The sequence below is a fragment of the Bos mutus genome, chromosome 5, assembly GCF_027580195.1.
Source record: "Bos mutus isolate GX-2022 chromosome 5, NWIPB_WYAK_1.1, whole genome shotgun sequence".
Taxonomy (NCBI): domain Eukaryota; kingdom Metazoa; phylum Chordata; class Mammalia; order Artiodactyla; family Bovidae; genus Bos; species Bos mutus.
Genome location: NC_091621.1, coordinates 87,207,305 through 87,223,303, shown reverse-complemented (window position 1 = coordinate 87,223,303; position 15,999 = coordinate 87,207,305). Strand labels below are relative to the sequence as shown.

The following is a 15,999-nucleotide window of genomic DNA, read 5'->3' as shown; positions in this document are numbered from 1 at the left end:
TCTGTTGTTCCATGTCCAGTTCTAACTGTTGCTTCCTGACCTGCATACAGGTTTCTCCAGAGGCAGGTCAGGTGGTCTGGTATTTCCATCTCTTTCAGAATTTTCCACAGATCCACACAGTCAAAGGCTTTGGCGTAATAAACAAAGTAGAAATAGATGTTTTTCTGGAACTCCAACGAACGTTGGCAATTTGATCTCTGGTTCCTCTGCCTTTTCTAAAATCAGCTTGAACATCTGGAAGTTTATGGTTCACATATAGCTGAAGCCTGGCTTGGAGAATTTTGAGCATTACTTTACTAGCGTGTGAGATGAGTGCAATTGTGCGGTACTTTGAGCATTCTTTGGCATTGCCTTTCTTTGGGATTGGAATGAAAACTGACCTTTTCCAGTCCTGTGGTCACTGCTGAGTTTTCCAAATTTGCTGGCATATTGAGGGCAGCACTTTCACAGCATCATCTTTCAGGATTTGAAATAGCTCAACTGGAATTCCATCACTTCCACTAGCTTTGTTCATAGTGATGCTTCCTAAGGCCCACTTGACTTCACATTCCAGGATGTCTGGCTCTATGTGAGTGTGAGTGATCACACCATTGGGATTATCTGGGTCGTGAAGATCTTTGTTGTACAGTTCTTCTGTGTATTCTTGCCACCTTTTCTTAATATCTTCTGCTTCTGTTAGGTCCATACCATTTCTGTCCTTTATTGAGACCATCTTTGCATGAAATGTTCCCTTGGTATGTCTAATTTTCTTGAAGAGATCTCTAATCTTTCCCATTCTGTTGTTTTCCTCTATTTCTTTGCATTGATCACTGAGGAAGGCTTTCTTATCTCTCCTCGCTATTCTTTGGAACACTGCATTCAGATGCTTTTATCTTTCATTTTCTCCTTTGCTTTTCGCTTGCCTTCTTGTCATAGCTATTTGTAAGGCCTCCTCAGACAACCATTTTGCTTTTCTGCATTTGTTTTTCTTGGGGATGGTCTTGATTCCTGTCTCCTGTACCTTGTCACGAACCTCCATCCATAGTTCATCAGGCACTCTATCTATCAGATCTAGTCCCTTAAATCTGTTTCTCACTTCCACTGTATAGTCATAAGGGATTTGATTTAGGTCATACCTGAATGGTCTAACATAGTAAATACTGATAAATATAATTCACAATAACAAAAGCTCTTTAGGTCCTCAGTAAACTTTAAAAGTTTTAAAAGAGTCTTAGGACCAAACTGAGAAGTTTAGATCTAAACTATAAACGAACTTGCGGTTTTCAAATCAAGCCCACTTATTACAATTTTCAAGAGCAGAAAAGAAAATTTTATCAATTTTAGAAAATTTTTAGAGCATTTCCTTATAAAAACACAATATATTGAATTAAATAATAGAAGTTTAAAGAGTAACAAAGAAGTGTTAACAGTATTAAAAGGATCTTAGTGAGCAATAACTCTGAAACTATGAGCAACTGAGTGACAAAACTTAATAAGAAATGTGTAATGCTTTGATTCAAGCACTATTTTAAAAAATTAAGGAGAAACCTTGACCTTCTATAGCAAGCTAATCTAAAACCTATCACTTATATTTCTTTTGCAAAGTAAACTATGAGAATTCAGATAAAAAGGAATGCTTTTTCTTTAGCAAAAACAAAACAAAACCCAAACAAGAGAAAGTTTCTAAATTTACTAAATCGTTGCTTAAAGAAAGAAAAGGCAGTTTCAAAAAACATTTCCTTAGTGCACTTAACTTTTCAAAAGGATAAATTACTTAGGAAAAGAAATGTACCTGAAAATGGCAGGGTTGCAGACATGCTTTGGATCCAACGCTTCTCCCTGTATAAATTCATAGCACAGTCCATTATTGAAGGTACAGTAGAGCTGTGGTGCGCAGCCATGAGCCTGCAACACTCGGAAACTCTTCACTTCCTCATCACGGTCGACTAACAACTCAGTCTTATTGCCATAAATTCGCACCAGGACGACATCCTCCATTGTATTACCCACATAACAGCCAATAAGTTTATTTGTGATTCCATCAGTGAAAAGCTGCCCCCAAAAAAAAGAAAAAAAAAGGAAAAACAATTATTCACTTTTAAGGAAGAATTAGGAGATAACTTGAAAAACATTAAACACTAACTGAAAAAAATCTACTTAATTTTTGAATATAATTTTGCCTGTTGCTGCTGCTGCTATGTCGATTCAGTCGCGTCCGAACTCTGTGCAACCCAATGGACGGCAGCCCACCAGGCTTCCCTGTCCCTGGGATTCTCCAGGCAAGAACACTGGAGTGGGTTGCCATTTCCTTCTCCAATGCATGAAAGGGAAAAGTGAAAGTGAAGTCGCTCAGTCGTGTCGGACTCTTCACGACCCCATGGTCTGAAGCCTACCAGGCTCCTCCGTCCATGGGATTTTCCAGGCAAGAATACTGGAGTGGGGTGCCATTGCCTAACATGTCTATAACTTTAATTCCAGATGTAAACAAAATGGAATGCTGCTATTTAATATGTTGTGTAGTACAACACACACATTCTTTCTCTCGCCTATGTCTAACAGATTGGAAAATCTCTGAAGATAGGGAAAGTGGCTTTCTTCCTAGCATAATATATGTTATAAAAAAGTCTTTAATAATGTTCACAAGTTTAAAACTACAAACATAATGTACCATAATTTTTATTATGGTAAATCTCCAATTTATAAAAAAACTTAATTTTAAATGTTATTTTCAAAGATTACTTAACATAATATACACTAGAAATTCTTCTAAGTATTCAGGTTATAATAATTTAAACTTGAATGCTACAGCTAAATAAGCAGCAGCAGCACAATCTTAATTAGATGAAGATAGAGAAGTAACTAGAGATTTCACAGATATTTTCTAAAAGGGAGTTTGAGGACTTTTCAAGATTTTTTTTGCTGCACCCTGAGGCATGAGGGATCTTAGTTCCCCAACCAGGGACTGAACCCATGTCCCCTGCAGTGGAAGGGCAGAGTCTTAACCAACAGCCCACCAGGGAAGTCCCCTCAGGAGTTTTAAGGTCCTTTTTCAGATTTGCATATAATATTATATGAAAAAGCAAACAGATGATTAGCAATATTAGTTCTCTAAGTCTATTCAAAAACTGCAACTTTTGTCTTCCTCTACATTAATTTGACACTCAGTTCAGTTCAGTTGCTCAGTCGTGTCCGACTCTTTGCAACCCCATGGACTGCAGCACGCCAGGCCTCCCTGTCCATCACCAACTCCCAGAGTTTACTCAAACTTATGTCCATCGAGTCAGTGATGCCATCCAACCATCTCACCCTCTGTCATCCCCTTCTCCTAAAATTGACATTAAAACTTTCTATTTACCCAATTATAACTCAGAGCTTTTGGAGGCTCTTGGGTAGAATAAAGGGATAAAAGTGAAAGCAAGTGTTAAGGACATTTTTCCCAAGACAAATGGGAAAGAACAAGAATAATGAACAAAGGATAAGTTTTAAATGTATACACATTTAACTAATGCCTGAGAAAGAGGGTAATCATTTTTATTTTGATAAGACTGTTGTAATGATAAATGATACCTGAAAAGGCTTTAGATCTTCAGGTGAAATTTAAAAGAAGTGTTTACTTATCCTTATTTACCTAATGTAGGTAAATTTAATGAGCTAATGTGAAAAGATTTATTTTGAATATCTATGTTTTGGGGTATACAAACTCTGCTTTCCACCTAGATTTCAAAAAGCTGGTAGGTAGGGAGACAATGACAAGAAGCATATGCCCTTATACTAAATTCCAATCATCATTTTCTTAAAAACTATGCTGCAAGTTTGTTCTTATTAAAATATCAACTCACACATATTACTCTGTAACTCCTCCAAATGTCATGTAGAAATAAAATATTTCAATTATTGAAATAAAGTTTGAGAAATTAATGTTCTGAAATGCTTATGATGAATGACACTCCACACTTCTCAAAGGAGTAAAATCTATGTTTTCTACATCCCCTCAACAAATATTTAGTAAGGACTTAAATACTGGCTTCCCTGGTGGCTCACCGGTTAAAGCTTCTGCCTGCAATGCGGGAGACCTGGGTTCAATCCCTGAGTCAGGAAGATCCCCTGGAGAAGGAAATGGCACCCCACTCCAGTACTCACGCCTGGAGAATCCCATGGACGGAGGAGCCTGGTGGGCTACAGTCCACGGGGTCGCAAAGAGTCGGACACGACTGAGCGACTTCACTTTCACTTTAAATACTAGCTTGTCTTATTGATATAACTTATAACAAAGTTATTCTTTCACTCTTGCCTGTAATAAATTTCTTTAATTGTGCATGCTATATTGTATATTTATGTGTACACACAGAAACACACATTTAAGATGTATGCACTTAAAAGGGCTAGAAGTGGATAACATTACTGGATAAGATTATTGAATAATATACACACATTTATAAGGATGACATTGAGTCACAACTCCAATGACACTAACCCTAACATACTCTACTATACAAAATAGCTAAAAATTTACAATAAAATGATAGTCACAATAAATTTCTGGGGCAAAAAAATATTGCTTCATTTATAAGAGTATTTTGCTTCCCTGATTGGCTCAGCTGGTAAGGAATCCACCTGCAATGTGGGAGACCTGGGTTCAATCGCTGGGTTGGGAAGTTTTCCTGGAGAAGGGAACGGCTACCCACTCCAATATTCTGGCCTAGAGAATTTCATGAACTGTATAGTCCATGAGGTCACAAAGAGTCAGACACGACTAAGCGACTTTTATTTCACTTCATAAGAATATTTTATGTAAAGTATCACTTAATTTATATTTATGTATAAATAAGGATAGAAATGTCTACAAAAATATCCAACAGAAATATTAGGTAGTTTAAATCCTGTCTCCTGTTTCCCTGTTTTAAACTTTTTTCTTTCGGCTTATGCATGTTTTCTTTTTTTTTTCTTCCACGATCAATCCAGTTTAAATGCGAAAAAATTAAATTAGTGAGAAAAACAAAAGGAGCCCAATAGCTAGGAACAGACCCAGTACATACAGCAAGGCCTGGAGATTCAGTTGAACATAAGTAATTTCACAGAACATCAATATCAGATGAGACCACTCTGTGTCCATAACGCATCAAGACAAAAACAAAGCCACTCCGTAATCATGTGTGAACACAGATAAAACCATGAATTTTTTCCAAACCACAAAAATCACCAAACATCCCCCTGCTCTGGCTAATATGAGGAACTGCTGTTCCTTTTCAAGTCACAGCTCTGTCCCTGCTTCATTCCTCCAGTCCTCTAGGTAACGTAAGTTACCCACAGTCACAGACTTGCTCCACTTCCTTTCTGACAGCACCCAATCCACAGGAAAGCCTCATGTCTGACTCTTTGTGATCCCATGGACTATACAGTCCATGGAATTCTCCAGGCCAGAATACTGGAGTGGGTAGCCTTTCCCTTCTCCAGGGGATCTTCCCAACCCAGGGATTGAACCCAGGTCTCCTAGGTTGCAGGTGGATTCTTTACCAGCTGAGCCACAAGGAAAGCCCAAGAATACTGGAGTGGGTAGCCTATCCCTTCTCCAGGGGATCTTCCTGACCCAGGAATCAACAAGGGTCTCCTGATTTGCAGGTGGATTCTTTACCAACTGAGCTATCAGGGAAGCTTCCCTGAACCCTCTCCTAAATTTTTATACTAAGTCCTTTCTAATACCCACCATTACTCATGGAATAAGTCTTCCGCAACTGCAAGGAGTAATAAATCCAATTTGTTCAGCTATTCAAATGACCTCTTGATGGAGATTTCTGAATTTAAAGATGTATGGATAATGCTTTTTCGCTCTTGGATGGTTCCTATCTCATGCATAAATCAATAATTAATTCAAGGTACTTCAGCTTTCCAAAACAGACAAAAATATACTAGGTATATGCTAGGTATGAGTATTATATCAGATATACACTAGAAATGTAAAATTCCACCTCATTGGAGGGGGTAAAACAATAGAAATCTCATGGAGCTCCTTTTCACAGGGCTTATCCTACACTGTTTGTCAAGTATGTAAGATAGTACTAGTTCAGAGAATGAGCTCAGAGCAAGACTGCTCCACCTGACTGTAAATTCTAGGTGTGTTAGTCTATTCTTAGGCAAGCCACTTAACTTGTATGTGCTTTATTCATCTCATGTTTAATATAAGCAATTAGAATCTACTTTATAGTTTTAGTTTTTATTTTTTCACTTAATATGTTTTTATGAGAATTAATAGCTTCCCTTGTGGCTCAGCTGATAAAGAATCCGCCTGCAATACGGGTTCAATCCCTGGGTTGGGACGATCCCCTGGAGAAGGAAAATGCTACCCACTCCAGTATTCTAGCCTGGAGAATTCTGTGGACTGTATAGTCCATGGGGTCGCAAAGAGCTGGACACGACCGAACGACTTTCACTCATGAGAATTAATGACTTAACATATACAGAAGCACATACAACAGTTTCTGACACAAAATAAGCTCTTATCAAGTATGCAGATAACTACATATTTAAATTTCAACACAAGACAGCAAAATGATTCATAATGAGATCATAAAAGTTAATAATTATGACAAGATCTATGTTACAGATTAGCCCTAGACTCTGTGTGCTGCACTGCCCAAACCTGTACAGGTTGCCATTTGAAGTAACACAGAAACTCTGGTTGGCGAAAAGAAATTATAGTTTAATGACACCTTAGAAGTTAAAGTGACTATCAGTGAACCTGAAGACCTTCTTGAGACCCCCAAAACATAATCCAATGCCTCCTTTCAGTACATGACACTATCCTGCAATGACAAACTCTATATCTTAGCTACCACGAAATTTCTTTAGTCCCTAAGATGATTAAGAAACCAAGCAGAGTTTTGACATTTATTTATGGTTTAAAATGACCAATTAACTACTAAATTCAAATAAATAAGCTTCCACAGGCCAAGATAATGGGAAAGACAAGTTTCAATTATTCTTTAAGACAATGACTACTAGACAAGACCAGGAATTTAGAAAGATGGAATTAATTTGTGTCAGTTAATTGTTTTGTGGAAGAAACCATTGTGATTCCACCACCTTCCAAAATGACAGAATGAAAAGCAATGTAAAAAGAAAACAAAATACCATTTTCATGTATCTAACTGGCAAAAAATTTTTTAATATCAGAGATTGGAGAAGGTATACAGAAAGATACTTTACAATACTGTTTTGAGGAATAAAAAATTACATAAAGTGAGAAATAGCATGACAGTTTTATGTCAACTTGGACTGGCTATAAGGCCCAATTATTCAATCAAACATTAATTTAGATGCAGCTCTGTAGGTATTTCGCAGACTTATTAACCAGATAACTTCAGGTAAAAGATTAATCCCCTTAAGTGAGCCTCATTCGACCAGGTGAAGAGCTACTAAAGCAAAACTTAGGTTTTCCTGAAGATACTCTGCCTTAAGGCTACAGCATCAATTCCTGTCTTAAGAGTTTCCAGCTTACCAGACAATGCCATACAAATTTCAGATTTACCAACCTCTACAACTGTGTGAGCCAGTTCCTTGAAGTAGATCATATATATATATATATACACACATACACATGTATATGTGTTTGTATATTTTTTCCTTTAAATTTAATTTCACTAAGAATTTACTCTATGGATATACTTAAAAGAAGTTACCCAAAATATATGCATAAAAGTAGTTCACTGCAATACTGATTTTAATATCTAAAAAATAAAAACAAAATTTAAAAAAAAGATTACATACACTGATATGGAGATATCGAAGATATATTATTTTAAAAGCACAATATAGAATAATTTAATTATATTTACTATATTTATAAATGTAAGTAGATAATGTATGCTGGTAAACCCATACATAAATTATTTATGCTGGTAAATAATCTGACAATTTTTTATAAGTCAAAAAAAACTGTTCAAAAAATTACCTTTGAGGAGAAGGACTTGGTATTGAGGGATTTAGGTGTTGTTTTTTTTTTTTTACTTTCCATTTTATAGTCTTATTTATGTTTTAAATATTTTATTAAGAGCATGAACCATATGTATCTATTAAACAAAATCACAGGGTTAGATAGTGTTCTTTTATGAATGTGACATGCCTATGTGTGTGTGTAGTCGCTCAAGTCATGTCCAGCTCTTTGCAACCCTATGGACTGTGGTTCGCCAGGCTCCTCCGTCCATGGAATTCTCCAGGCAAGAATACTGCAGCGGGTTGTTATTTCCTCCTCCAGGGGATCTTCCCAACCAAGAGATCAAGCTGTCTCCTGTGTCTCCTGCAACGCAGGCAGATTCTTTATCTGCTGAGCCTTTCTAATATTCCTCTTTATACTCTTTAGAATTCTTTTTAAAACCTCACTTTAAAAGTAATTAAGTCACATGATCTTTAACATGATCAAATATTATGTTTCTAGCTATCAAAAATTGTGGTCAATACCATAAAAACATGAAAATATTTACAACGGACATGAGTTTGAGCAAGCTCCAGGAGGTGGTGATGGACGGGGAAGCCTGCAGTCCATGGGGTCACAAAGAGTCGGACACGATCGAGCAACTGAACTGAACTGATGTGAAGAACAGGAATACAGAAGTGTACATAAGATTCAATAAAACAACTATGTAAAATATTTAAGGGAGAAGTAGACTGTAATAAACAAAATAGAACAGTTGATTGTTTAATAAAATATGAACAGGAAGTGGGGGTTTTTTGCTACTCAAAGTTTTAATATTGTGTTACATCTTTTCAGTAAAACTAAATTACTTCATGATTATATAGTTCTTTATTTAAAAAATTTACACATACAGTATATTTTCTCAGAGTACTAGAAAAAATGATTAATTCAATTCAAAAATATTGTTCTGTTAACTTTTTTTTAAACTGTTACTGTGATTACCACTAGAGGGAGGGAAAAGGTAGGAGCAGAAAGGGAAGTGGGAGATATTCTGGGTTACTGGTTAATATTTTCTCTCTTTCCCTGAGCTAGGGCTACAAAGGTATTTGTTCTACAACAATTTATGTTTCATTTTTTTCTGTAGGCTTGTTGTATCTCACAATTTTTAAAAGGGTGACAAAATTTATCTATAGCCCATAAGATGTATCAGAGTAAAAGGACTTCTAAGAAAAAATTCGGGGGACTTCCCTGGTAGTTCCAAGTAAGATTCTGTGCTTCCACCTCAGAGGGTTCAGGTTCAATCCCTGGCCAAGGAACTAAGATCCCACCTGTCACGTGGCAAGGCCAAAAGATAAAAAACAATGACAGAATCCTGAAAAATACAACTTGATTCCTTACATAAAGGCCTTTCATTACTGCCCTATCTTTGTCAGCCACAAGAAGAAACAAGAAACAAAACAAAGCCCTTAAGCTTCCCACTTCCTCCCAGACCTGCAAGCAATTAACAAGTCCTGCACATTTATTTTCTGAAATGTCAAATCTATCCCTTATTTCCAGCTTCAAGGCCACTGTCCTAATTTGGATCCCAGCACCGCTTATCTATACTAACATAACAGTCTCTCCTCAGTTGTCTTTCACAAACATTTTTTAACGCAATACACTGGGGAAAAAAACGTATTTATGGTTTAATTCAACACTTACATAGTTTTATGTAAAACTAAAGAAAGCTTCACAAGAAATATTCAACCGTATTACTTGCAATGCTCTCTGATCTATCCTATCACATCTTAATTCATCTTTTTAAACTGTAGTGGTTTCAATCCACTATACTAATTTAGCATCCTCTTAGTAAGCAGCAACCAAGACTTTCAAAAATAATGTCCTTTTTAAGTGATCTGCTGCTGCTGCTAAGTCGCTTCAGCCGTGTCCAACTCTGTGCGACCCCAGAGACGGCAGCCCACCAGGCTCCCCTGTCCCTGGGATTCTCCAGGCAAGAACACTGGAGTGGGTTGCCATTTCCTTCTCCAATGCATGAAAGTGAAAAGTGAAAGTGAAATCGATCAGTCGTGTCGGATTCTAGCGACCCCATGGACTGCAGCCTACCAGGCTCCTCCGTCCATGGGATTTTCCAGGCAAAAGTACTGGAGTTGGGTTCCATTGCCTTCTCCGTTATAAGTAATCACTCACTTCCCAATTCAAAACATTTTCTTCAATGGATGCTGCCTAAATAGTAATCTGCCATTTCTCTAAAAAATATGTAACATACCTCCTTAAAAACATTCACCAACTTCCCATTATGTCCTAGATAATAAAATACCACCTCCTAATGAAGCATAAATACTTCATATTTAACCTCTCCCTTATTTGGAAATCACTTTGTACACCACACTCATACTCCATGAAACACTCATAGTTTACGCAAGTGGTTTTTCTTTGCCCAGAAATACTTCCCCATTCCATCTCCTATCTTTCCTTCCAAACTCAATTCAAGGTACCCCTTGAAGCCTTTCTGTGAAGCCTTTCCTTCTCCATTCTCCCACGCCTACCTTCTGCTACAAGAAATGCTGCTGAAAATTAGCGTTATGCCAGTACAAAAAAATACATGTCAAAATTTTAGGAGCTTACAATTCTTTTAGAACAACTTTCTACTTACAAAGGCTGGGGGGGTGGTGAGCCAGGGATGGGGGGCAGGGTGAAGTAATTAAACATACTGTGCATAATTTTTACCTATTTCATTTAATTCTCCTGATACTCTACTCTTAGTAGTAAAGTAGTAAAAGAATAGTATTAAAATTACTATTTGTAGTAGTGTAAGAGGAGAGTGAAAAAGTTGGCTTAAAACTAAACATTAGAAAACTAAGATCAAGGCATCTGGTCCCATCACTTCATGGCAAATAGATGGGGAAACAATGGAAACAGTGACAGACTTTATTTTGAGGGGCTCCAAAATCACTGCAGATGGTGATTGCAGCCATGAAATTAAAAGACACTTGTTCCTTGAAAGAAAGTTATGACCAACCTAGACAACATATTAAAAAGCAGACGTTACTTTGCCAACAAGGGTCCATCTAGTCAAAGCTATGGTTTTTCCAGCAGTCATCTATGGATGTGAGAGTTGAACTATAAAGAAAGCTGAGCACTGAAGAAGTGATGCTTTTGAACTGTGGTGTTGGAGAAGACTCTTGAGAGTCTCTTGGACTGCAAGGAGATCCAACAAGTCCATCCTAAAGGAAATCAGTCCTGAATATTCATTGGAAGCACTGATGCTGAAGCTGAAATTCCAAAACTTTGGCCACCTGATGAGAAGAACTGATTTATTGGAAAAGACCCTGATGCTGGGAAAGATTGAAGGCGGGAGGAGAAGGGGACGACAGAGGATGAGATGGTTGGAGGTATCACCGACTCAACAGACATGAGTCTGAGTAAACTCTGGGAGTTGGTGATGGACAGGAAGGCCTGGCAAGCTTCAGTCCATGGGGTGCAACATGACTGAGTGACTGAACTGAACTGATAGTAGCTAAATTCTGTTTTGTACTATGCTACTATTTTCCAAGGTAGATAGTAATTTCTTTTTATAGAGATTTTTAAACTTGCCAAAGGTGACAAATGGCTGACATCAGGATTTGAAACCATCCTCTTTCTACTACACTATGCTGAGGCCTCAAAAAGTGATGAAATGGTTGCTCAGTCCAAGACATATAGCTATTAATACCTGAAAGTGAACTAGCACATTAGACCCTTGACTTTGTGGTCACACATTATCAAAACACACGGGAGCCTATCAAACATTACACATCCTTCACAGGAGCCTATTAAATCCCATCTCTCTTTGTCATAGTTAAAATACTCTTAGGTGTTATCTCCCACTCAAATACTTTCCTATTAGATAGTAATGATTTTAAAAGAAAGCAGAAGTGAATCCCTTTTCCAAAATATTGTCACATGTGGAAAAAGTAATGAAATTATATTTGTAAGGAACTTAAGACAAAATCTTTCTATGAACTTTGCAGAGAAATGGCTTCCCTGTCTTAATCATAATATACAAACTGCAGTCCACGGGGTCACAAGGAGTTGGACCCGACTGAGCAACTGAACTGAACAAACATAAACTTTTATCAAAGAGCAATAATTTATGAGTTCTCATCCCAGATCTGCCATTACTAACTTCAAGTTCAGTATCATTTAACTATAAAATACATATTAACAGTTTACATCTATCTCACAGGATTGTTGGGAGAGTGTATGCCAAAGTGCTTTCTTTATAAACAGTAAAATATTAAATAAAAAACACTCTGATGTATTATTTTAGACCTACTCTCCCTATTCTAACATACTACACTCCACAAAGCTCACCACTACTTTTATATTGTAGTCTTTTAATTTGGCAGAGATAGGGAAAAAATAACTCAACTTTTTAAAGCTCTGTCTAAAATAAGATATATTATCCCATATGTCCATAAGTTGTGAGCAAAGACGGGACCCTCTATCATTTTGAATGTACTAACATCTTTTTTTGTTTGCTTCTGGATTTTGTAATGTGCTCTCAAAGTTCAGCTGGCAAGAGTAAGTGCCAGGTAAATAAGTATTATTAGATTAAGCTTCTATGCTATGCTATGCTAAGTCACTTCAGTCGTGTCCGACTCTGTGTGACCCCATAGACGGTAGCCTACCAGGCTCCCCCGTCCCTGGGATTCTCCAGGCAAGAACACTGGAATGGGCTGCCATTTCCTTCTCCAATGCACCTAAGTGAAAAGTGAAAGTGAAGTCGCCCACTCTAAGGTATGTTTAAATAATATTTTATATCCCAAAAGAATTTGAGAAAAAATCTTTTAAAAATATGTGCCATTATTACTGATACTTGTTTTAGTCTTTTGACTACATGTGAGGTATGACTTTTATCTTTATACTTCAAAGGAGATAAAAGCAAATCTCAAAAGAAAATATTCCTGTCCATATTTACTAAAGAAATTCTGAAGCATCATAAAAGCAGAGTTTATAATGACCTAGAATGTGGGAGTCAGATCTACTAAATTGAGAGATGAATAACCATCAACTCAGCTTAGCAGTTGTCCCAGCTTCTGGATCAAAAGCTTTGCTTGCACATGGAGGGATTAGATTTCTAAATAACAGTCATCATAAGAGCAAAACAAATGGTAGTATTTACCTTCATTTACAAATAAGCACACTGGAAGTTTGGATAATGAGTACAAAGGTCTTAAAGTCAAAAGTTGGTACTCGGGTTTCAGGTAAGGCTCAATCTCAAGTACTTTCAACAACCAGAAACAGTCTGAATGTTAACACATTTTATCTTTTTTTTCAACCTATATCCTGGCTTTACTTCACTGAGTTATATCTAAAAAAATGATAGTACCCATCTAAAATGGTTGTCTGAGGGATTAAACGATTTAAAAAAACACCTAATGTACCTCTAAAATTCCAGTCATCAAAGCTTCAAACTCTTAAGTCTCTGCTTAAAAAGTAATACATCTTGTCAGAACCAGAGTTTACCAGAAAACGGCAATGTCTTTAATTAATATGTTTAATTAATAACTGATGGCCGGAACATAACTTATTTAAATAAATGTAAAAAACCAGAATAAGTTAATAAATAATAAACTAAAGAAGTGTAGAGTTTCAACTTGGAAGTTTCAATTAAACTAATTTTCCTTAAAGAAAATACGCTGTTATTGTTCAGTCACTAAGTTGTGTTGGACTCTGCAACCCCATGGACTGTGGCACGCCAGGCTTCCCTGTTCTTCACTATCTCCCAGTTTGCTTAAATTCATGTCCCTTGAGTCGGCAATGCTATCTAACCGTCTCATCCTCTGTGTCCCACTCCCTCCTTCTCCTTTTGCCATCAATCTTTCCCAGTATCAGGGTCTTTTCCAGTGAGTCAGTTTTTCAAATCAGGTGGCCTAAGTATTGGAACTTCAGCATAAGTCCTTCCAAAGAATATTCAGGACTGATTTCCTTCGAGGATTGACTGGTTTGATCTCCTTTCAGTCCAAGGGACTCTCAGGAGTCTTCTCCAACACCGCAATTCAAAAGCATCAATTCTCCGGTGCTCATCCTTCTTTATGGTCCAACTCTACTATTTTTTTTTTAAATTACACATGAAAATCACTTTTGATTCACAATGTCCTACATATCTGGCTAACAAACACTCCCTTAAATTTTCAAAATTTTTGTCTCATAACTTTTTTCCAAAACATATGGGTCCTTTTAATCTGCTCAAAACTCTTCCAGACAGTAAGAATTGAAGCCAACATTTATGAAACTCAAGTGTCAAGGACTGTTCTGGGCCCTAGGGCACTATTCATGTTTTATTCATTTTTATATAGGTGACTACTTTAGCAAAGCACCTGAGATACTGTTGAGTCAGTTAACTTTGCTGAAACAGTCAACAAAATAAGGCAGATGATCTGGCTCTTACATTATTGCTCAGATTTGAAACAAACCTCAAATACGCCAGCCTTTAAAATTACTCTGTGTTTGCAACGGAAAAGGAGGTTCATTTTCGTATATAGTACCTAAAACTGCAAAAGTTAAAAAGAAATAAGTGCTCAAAATACATTTCCTGTATGCTGCATCATAACTTATTGAAAATAAGCTATTCAAAAACGCATAGGTTCTCCAGGACTTTTTCTCCCAATTTCTGTCTATGAATACAGTGGCTCCGGAAAAAGAAATATTCACAAGCCACCTATCGTTCTAACACCAGATATTGTTAGTTTCACTCACATGATTAAAACCTTTACAGAAATACTGATACAAATAAAATAACGTGTGCAGGGCCACCTAAGAACCCAATCTGATAATGCATGATGACCATGGTCATTACTTTGGGATACAGGGCTGTCGCCAATCCCAGGATTTGAGAAGATAAAACGCAGGGTGAGCATCAGTGGGTTACACCGACGGGGGGAGGGTTGGAAAGGGAAAGGAAAAGATCAGAGAAAATTAATTACTGCATTATTCGTGAAAGGAAAGGCGACAGTGGCTTAGGCCGACGGGCGAGGACCCCTTGGAAGGGGAGTGGAAAGGGTTCATTCCGCAGTCTTCTAGGAAAGGGGAGGGGGAGGAGGGGCAAGTAACAACAAGAACCTTCCTGAGGTGGAAGGGGTGCGTCACTAACGTAGCCGCTTCGGGAAAAAGGAAATCTGCCCTCAGGACAACCTTAGTAAGCAAAGATGAAAGAAGGGGGAGTGACCTTCCTAGGTGTGACGGAGGAAACACAGGGTCACTTCCCAAAGAACGGAGCGAAAAGACGTTCCCGGAGATCCTCCTGGGGCCCCGGGGACCATAAAGGATGGTGAGGTGAAAACCCCCCACTCCCTTCCCCCTGGGCCGCGTCAAGGTCGGGAGAGACCCGGGGCTAAGGTGTGGGCGTTACCTGCAGGGTCACCTCCTGAGGGTCCCAGTGCGGCCGCAGGTGTTGCAGGAGGCTCAAGGCCCCCTCCCGGCAGCGCTGCTCCTCCTGATCTTGCACCGTGACGTCCAGCTTGGGGACCTCCGGGGAGCCGGGCGGGACGTGGATATAATTGGCCATGGCCCAGGCGACGGCAGAGACTACCACAACGACGACGGCGACGGCGACCACGAGAACGGCGGGCGCCGACAGGCTGCTGGATCCTTCCGTCCCGGGGCGCCCTCGCGGGAGGGCTGGGGGCGTTCAGACTGACGGCCGAGCGGTAGGAGAACCGGTGGAGGCGGCACTCTCGCCGACCCGGGTCTGGACAGCGGCTGAACTGAGCGGGGAATGCTCACGGGAAAAAAATTCCTCTCGTCTGCGCTCGGCCGCCGGCGGGCGCGGAGCATGCCGGGACTGGCCTGACGCTGGCGTCACGCGTGGGGCGGGGCCTCGGCTGCGTCAGGCTCAAGGCCGCGTGTCTAGCTCCGGGGCACAATGGGCCTGGTTCCCAGAGCTCGGTTTCTCGGCCTTTATCAGACTCTTCCTGGCGTGGTGTTAGTCGGAAACACGCGGGGCTCGCCTTCTGGAATGAGGTTGAGCCCTGCCAAGCCCCGAACGAAAGGCACTGAAGCTTTAGCTCACCTTTTTGGAGGAAGGGGTGGGTCTTGGGATCTGGGTTTGAGGTAGGGCTGACTTTTTC

General features: G+C 38.9%; 1 protein-coding gene across 1 annotated transcript in view; it reads right to left on the bottom strand.

Annotated features, from left to right (window-relative positions):
- Positions 1-15,728, bottom strand: part of ETNK1 (ethanolamine kinase 1) — a 54,707-nt gene extending 38,979 nt beyond the window's left edge. Inside the window, exons 1-2 of the mRNA XM_005897701.3 lie at positions 15,282-15,728; positions 1,772-2,031 (exon numbers count right to left, since the gene is read on the bottom strand). Coding sequence (XP_005897763.2) covers positions 1,772-2,031; positions 15,282-15,437 — 416 coding nt within the window. The 5' untranslated portion in view covers positions 15,438-15,728. The remainder of the gene's footprint in view (positions 1-1,771; positions 2,032-15,281) is intronic.
- Between the last annotated feature and the right edge of the window lie 271 nt (positions 15,729-15,999).